The sequence below is a fragment of the Chiloscyllium plagiosum genome, chromosome 26 (assembly GCF_004010195.1).
Source record: "Chiloscyllium plagiosum isolate BGI_BamShark_2017 chromosome 26, ASM401019v2, whole genome shotgun sequence".
Classification (NCBI taxonomy): Eukaryota; Metazoa; Chordata; class Chondrichthyes; order Orectolobiformes; family Hemiscylliidae; genus Chiloscyllium; species Chiloscyllium plagiosum.
In genome coordinates, this window is record NC_057735.1 from 53,024,302 (window position 1) to 53,031,772 (window position 7,471).

General features: G+C 46.9%; 1 protein-coding gene across 1 annotated transcript in view; it reads left to right on the top strand.

Annotated features, from left to right (window-relative positions):
• The window catches only part of LOC122562959 (F-actin-monooxygenase MICAL3-like), a 201,072-nt gene that overhangs the window by 150,027 nt on the left and 43,574 nt on the right, over positions 1-7,471 (top strand). Inside the window, exon 19 of the mRNA XM_043716261.1 lies at positions 6,030-6,137. Coding sequence (XP_043572196.1) covers positions 6,030-6,137 — 108 coding nt within the window. The remainder of the gene's footprint in view (positions 1-6,029; positions 6,138-7,471) is intronic.

Genomic DNA, 7,471 nt, shown 5'->3' on the forward strand with positions numbered 1-7,471 from the left:
AACAGGAGACAGTGTACTAGGGTACTGGGGAACAGGAGGCAGTGTACTAGGGTACTGGGGAAACAGGAGACAGTGTCCTTGGGTACTGGGGAACAGGAGGTAGTGTACTAGGGTACTGGGGAAACAGGAGACAGTGTACTAGGGTACTGGGAACAGGAGGCAGTGTACTAGGGTACTGGGAACAGGAGGCTATGTACTAGGGTACGGGGAACAGGAGGCAGTGTACTAGGGTACTGGGGAACAGGAAGCAGTGTACTACGGTACTGGGAACAGGAGACAGTGTACTAGGGTACTGGGAACAGGAGGCAGTGTAGTAGGGTACTGGGAATGGGAGACTGTGTGCTAGGGTACTTTGAATAGGAGGGAGTGTACTAGGGCACTGGGACCAGGACGCAGTGTGCGAAGGTACTGTGAACAGGATACAGTGTTCTCGTGTACTGGGGAACAGGAGGCAGTGTGCTCGTGTACTGGGGAACAGGAGTCAGTGTGCTACTCTACTGGGGAACAGGAGAAAGTGTACTCGGTTACTGGGAACAGGAGAAAGTGTACTCGGTTACTGGGAACAGGAGAGAGTGTACACACTAACCCACCTCGCTGTATCGCAAACTAACCCACCTCACCGTACAGTACCCACGTACACTAGGGTACTGAGGAACAGGAAGCAGTGTACTAGGGTACTGGGGAACAGGAGGCAGTGTACTAGGGTACTGGGGACAGGAGGTTGTGTACTAGGGTACTGGGGAACAGGAGGCAGTGTGCTACTGTACTGGGTAACAAGAGAGAGTAAATTAGTGTCCTGGGAACAGGAGGCAGTGTGCTCGTGTACTGGGGAACAGGAGTCAGTGTGCTACTCTACTGGGGAACAGGAGAAAGTGTACTCGATTACTGGGAACAGGAAAGAGTGTACACACTAACTCACCTCACCGTATCGCACACTAACCCACCTCACCGTACAGTACCCTCGTACACTAGGGCACTGAGAGCAGGAGGCAATGTACTGGAAACAGGAGGCAGTGTACTAGGGTACTGGGAACAGGAGGCAGTGTACTAGGGTACTTGGAACATGAGGCAGTGTACCCGTGTACTGGGGAACAGGAGGCAGAGTGCTAGGGTACTGGGACAGGAGACAGTGTACTAGGGTTCTGGGAAACAGGAGGCAGTATACTAGGGTTCTGGGAAACAGGAGGTAGTGTACTAGGGTACTGGGAACAGGAGGCAGTGTACTAGGGTACTGGGAACATGAGGCAGTATACTAGGGTACTGGGTGATAGGCGGCAGTGTACTAGGGTACTGGGAACAGGAGACAGTGTACTCATGTTTGGGGAACAGGAGGCAGTGTACTGGGGTTCTGGGGAACAGGAGGCTGTGTACTATGGTATTGGGTGACAGGAGGCAGTATACTAGGGTACTGGGAACAGGAGGCTGTGTGCTCGAGTGCTGGGTAACAGGAGTACTGTGATACGGTGAGATGGGTTAGTGTGTGATATGGTGAGGTGGGTTAGTGAGTGATGTGGTGAGGTGGGTTAGTGAGTGATGTGGTGAGGTGGGTTAGTGTGTGATACGGTGAGGTGGGTTAGCGTGTGATACGGTGAGGTGGGTTAGCGTGTGATACGGTGAGGTGGGTTAGCGTGTGATACGGTGAGGTGGGTTAGCGTGTGATACGGTGAGGTGGGTTAGCGTGTGATACGGTGAGGTGGGTTAGCGTGTGATACGGTGAGGTGGGTTAGCGTGTGATACGGTGAGGTGGGTTAGCGTGTGATACGGTGAGGTGGGTTAGCGTGTGATACGGTGAGGTGGGTTAGCGTGTGATACGGTGAGGTGGGTTAGCGTGTGATACGGTGAGGTGGGTTAGCGTGTGATACGGTGAGGTGGGTTAGCGTGTGATACGGTGAGGTGGGTTAGCGTGTGATACGGTGAGGTGGGTTAGCGTGTGATACGGTGAGGTGGGTTAGCGTGTGATACGGTGAGGTGGGTTAGCGTGTGATACGGTGAGGTGGGTTAGCGTGTGATACGGTGAGGTGGGTTAGCGTGTGATACGGTGAGGTGGGTTAGCGTGTGATACGGTGAGGTGGGTTAGCGTGTGATACGGTGAGGTGGGTTAGCGTGTGATACGGTGAGGTGGGTTAGCGTGTGATACGGTGAGGTGGGTTAGCGTGTGATACGGTGAGGTGGGTTAGCGTGTGATACGGTGAGGTGGGTTAGCGTGTGATACGGTGAGGTGGGTTAGCGTGTGATACGGTGAGGTGGGTTAGCGTGTGATACGGTGAGGTGGGTTAGCGTGTGATACGGTGAGGTGGGTTAGCGTGTGATACGGTGAGGTGGGTTAGCGTGTGATACGGTAGGTGGGTTACCGTGTGATATGGTGAGGTGGGTTAGCGTGTGATATGGTGAGGTGGGTTAGTGTGTGATACGGTGAGGTGGGTTAGCGTGTGATACGGTGAGGTGGGTTAGCGTGTGCTATGGTGAGGTGGGTTAGTGTGTGATACGGTGTGCTGGTTGTTGCTGTCATGGTATTATTTGTCATGCACTGCCTTCTTATTCTTCCTGAGCTGTTTTAAGTTCCTGTTTTTCTTCTTCCTTAAGTCTGTCTATGTTCCTCATGCTCTGGCTTTCAGGAGATCATATACATACAAGGTAGAGTGCATGTAAAGTGTGTGTCAGTAGTGGGAAATAGTCGTGAACAGGGAAGCAGCACACAAGCAATCCTAAAAGCACACTGAGTCATACTCCATTGTATCCAATCTGAACTCACATTGATGTTAAAACACAGAAACTGTCCAATTGGTTCTGTTCCATGTTTTTTGCTCCATACGGCCCTCTTTATTAATCTCACTCTATCAACGAGTCCTTCTTTTCCCTTCCTTTTCATCCAGCTTTCCTTGAGTGTATTTCTTGTAATAAACTTGACCATGCTTTCTGGTACTGAGTTCCTCATTTCATTGTGCTCTGGAGTTTCCTTGAATTAATAAAATCATAAAAACTCAAAGCACAGAAATAGCCTCCCTGCCATCCTCATGCTGGCTCTATGAAAGTACAGTCTCCACAGCAACTACAGATAAACAGCAGATATTGGTCTCATCAGCATTGTTCATCTCCAAAATATGAACAGCAAAAAATGCTGCATCTTCCCACTGTGACCCTGTAAGCCCCTCATTCTTCTTGTCCAACTCTTTTACAACTATGCAGGGATCAGTTTCATTTCAGAAGACTGTTCCATATCCCAAAAACTCTCAAGTGATGAAACAGAGCCAAAGAAGCACACAAATCCCCTCTTGATCCTCTGACAGTTTAGAATGTCTGGTTTACAAGAGGCAATCATTTTCCTCTCTTTGGAAACCTCTCGGGGATCAACTCTGACACGTTCTCTGTTCAAGGAGAACAATTAAACTTACCTGACGTGCCTCATCGCTGAAATTGCTCACCCCTTAAAGTGGTGACCAAGGCTGGAGGAGGTACACTGTCCTTTAGACTCATGACTCTGGGGTCTTACCATGAACGGGAAAGCTAATCATATGCATTCTCTAAAACTTGGAATAATGGTATCAGATGATGAGGGTACCAAGCAAAAGGCAAAGGGAGAACTAATGTTCATAGAGGAATGATTTCTAAATAAATTATTGTTAAAGGTTTAACAATAGAAATCCCAGAACTGAGGTTCTGAAGAAGAGCCCTATCTTTGGTAACATTTGAGTACCTCATTGGTCAAGAATTTACCTTACCTACCTAAAAAAAATTAATGGCTCTGTCTCCACCACTTTCTTTGGGAGTGAGTTCACAGATTCTCAACCCTCTAAATAAACTGCAGCAACAAGTTTGATTCCTCCTGTTACCTGGGGATACTGGTTAAAAAATGGAGGGAAGGGGGAGGAGGCTACAGGATAAAGTGTGACGGACACAGCGAGATGAACAGTATGAAAAGCTGTGATGTGTTTGGGATAGGAGGACCGGCAGATGTTGTGAAAATATATATCAGAGCGAAAAGGAAGAGATTGGCCAATGGACTGTCTTTGCTGATTTGTAATAACCATTGATCATTTAAAGACAGCTGGTGACTTTCTTAAAAAATTTATTCTTTCATGAGATGACAGCATTCACTGGCCAGGCCAGTGTTTATTGCCCATCCCTAATTGCCTAAAGGGCAGATAAGAATTGCTGTGGGCCTGGAGTCACATGTAGGCCAGACTGGGTAAGGATGGCAGTTTCTTTACTAAAGGACATCAGTGAAACAGATGGGGTTTTTTCAGACAAACGACAATGGTCATCATTAGACTCTTAATTCCAGACTTTTTAAAATTGAATTCAAATGTCACCATTTGGCGCGGCAGGATACAAACCCAGGTCCCGAGAACATTATCCCAGTCTCTGGGTGAACTGTCCAGTGATTACACCATTGTCTCCCGAATGCTGGCATTGCTGTGTTTCCTTCATTAGACCATCCTGTCGTCTTGTTGTAGTCACCTAGCTCTGTAAAACAGAACTGACTAGTACATCTAATGGTTTGTTGTCCATGCTGTCTAGCAATAGATCCATTCTTTTAGTTCCCCCAAGTGAATCTAATAGATTGCTTGGTCCACTTGTATCCTAGGAGAAAGTGAGGTCTGCAGATGCTGGAGATCAGAGCTGAAAATATGTTGCTGGAAAAGCGCAGCAGGTCAGGCAGCATCCAGGGAACAGGAGAATTGACGTTTTCGGGCATGAGCCCTGAAGAGTCCTGAAGAAGGGCTCATGCCCGAAACGTCGATTCTCCTGCTCCTTGGATGCTGCCTGACCTGCTGCACTTTTCCAGTAACACATTTTCACCACTTGTATCCTACCAATGGATCCAGTGACATCTGTGGCCTGAGCATACTTTCACTCGTTGTCTTAGGCTAACGAAAAATTGGAGTCAGCCTCAACCTCATGAAGACTTAAGTTCTTTACTAACCCATCATAAGGCAAGTTCCAGTCCATTTCTCCTTAAGATCAATGGAGAAATCCTCTCAAATGAGGGATATTTCCCCCATTTGGAGAGCCATCTCTCACCTAAGGCTGACATAGATGCAGAGATGCAACACATTCAATCTATTAGCACCGCCTGCAGACACTGAAGGTTGAGAATTTTTGATGACTACAACATCCATGCTGGTGTCAAGGTCCTTGTGTATAAGGTAGTCATCCTTCTGATTCTTCTGTATGGTTCCAAAATTTGAACTGGGTATAGATGCCATCTCAAGACCCTTGAGGAGTACCATTAACTTTGAGATGGATTCTCCAGATTAACTAGAAGGACAGGATACTAACATCGGCATCCTTGAAGCAGCTAACAGCACCAGAGTCGAGGCCATGACCATCTAAACCCAACTCTGCCGGGCTGGTCACATGATTAGGATGCCTAATTTAGTTCCAACTGCCAAAGCAAATCATCTTCGCCAAGCTCAAGGAAGGAACTGAAATGCGAGGAGGACAAAGGAAGCATTTCAAAGACTTTCTGAAGGCTTCCCTCAAGAATTGGAACGTAGATCTCAGAACCTCATTCAGAAGAGTCTGACTTAGTGGAAGCTGCTGTGTAAAGGAACACAATACTTTGACAATATCTGTCAGCAAGAGGAAATATGGAAAAGAAACTGGAGAAAGGAATGCCAGTGATTTCAAGACCAAGGACCAATTCCACCTCCCGGATACACCTGCCAAATTTGTGGCAAGAGACGTGGCTGTTGGATCGGGCTGATCAGCCACACAAGGACTCTGAGACCATGACCAGTGACACAGAATTTCCGAGATGGGCAGTCAGACTTGTTCGCAAGTGGTTGATGATGACTACCTATCAGTGGATTCAGTGATGTGCTCCTGACACAGGGCATGTTTTTGACTTTATGCAGACTTAGAAATGGATCCTGTGGTATATTCAGTCTGTGTGGTAATTTGCCAGTGGATCTAGCAGTTTGCTGTGTATCCGTGCACCTCGCTGAGGAAGAACACATCAATATTTCATGATATTTTTGCTTGTTCAGCTATTGAGCAGGGGTAAAAACTTGTTTATTTAATTTCAGAAACCCTACACTGAGGAGGAGCTCAATTCCAAGCTGACTCGGAGGGTGCAAAAAGCAGCTCGGAGACAGGCCAAGCAGGAGGAGCTGAAGAGACTGCACAGGGCACAGGTCAGTAAGCAAGAGCTGGGATTTTCAACAACACCGACCATGATGGGTGAAGTATCTGTGCGGTAAGCGATGCCAGTCTACCTGTATCACTGAGTGAATGAGAAGACCCTGTTCCAGTTGAAATACATCCTGGTCAGTCTGTCCCATTATATTGCCCCTAATTGTGCCTTAATTTTGTTTACTAATGTTCTGTATGGGATTTTAACCAAAAAGCTTTCTGAAAATCCAACTCCGCACCCCCCACCTTAACCGCTCTTGTACTCTGTGTTATACTAGGATACACCATTTCTACGATGGTACACTATGTTACACTATACCCACAATCTGACATGTTACACTAGGACACACTGTACCCACTACGGTCACTAGGGAATACAATATCTATGGCAGCACACTAGGCTACACTATCCCACATTGGTACACTGTATTACACGAGGGTATACTATATAACAGTGAGTTTTGAAAAGATTTGTAGCTCAGGTTGAGATTCTGGATGTAGGTTTGCTCGCTGAGTTGGAAGGTTCATTTCTAGACATTTCATCACCATATTAGGTAACATCTTCAGTGGGCCTCAGGGCGAAGCACTGCTGATGATTCCTGCTTTCTACTTACAAGTTTGGGTTTCTTTGAGTTGGTGATGTCATTTCCTGTTCTTTTTCTCAGGGGGTGGTAGATGGGGTCTAACTTGATGTGTTTGTTGATAGAGTTCCGGTTGGAATGCCATGCTTCTAGGAATTCTCATGCATGTCTCTGTTTGGCTTGTCCTAGGATTCGTGTATTGTCCCAGTCAAAGTGGTGTTCTTCCTTATCTGTATGTAAGGATACTAATGAGAGAGGGTCATGTCGTTTTGTGGCTAGTAGATGTTCATGTATCCTGGTGGCTAGTTTTCTGCCTGTTTGTCCAATGTAGCGTTTGTTACAGTTCTTGCACGGTATTTTGGAAATGACATCAGTTTTGCTCGTTGTCTGTATAGGATCTTTCAAGTTCATTAGCTGCTGTTTTAGTGTATTGGTGGGTTTGTGGGCTACCATGATGCCAAGGGGTCTGAATAGTCTGGCAGTCATTTCCAAGACGTCTTTGATCTAGGGGAGAGTGACTAGGGTTTCTGGACGTATTTTGTCTGCTTGTATGGGTTTGTTGCTGGGGAACTTCAAACCAGCATCTACAGGAAAACAACACATACGGACCAGATTAGATTAGATTACTTACAGTGTAGAAACAGGCCCTTCGGCCCAACAAGTCCACACTGACCCACCGAAGCGCTACCCACCCATACCTCTACATTTACCCCTTCACCTAACACTACGGGCAATTTAGCATGGCCAATTCACCT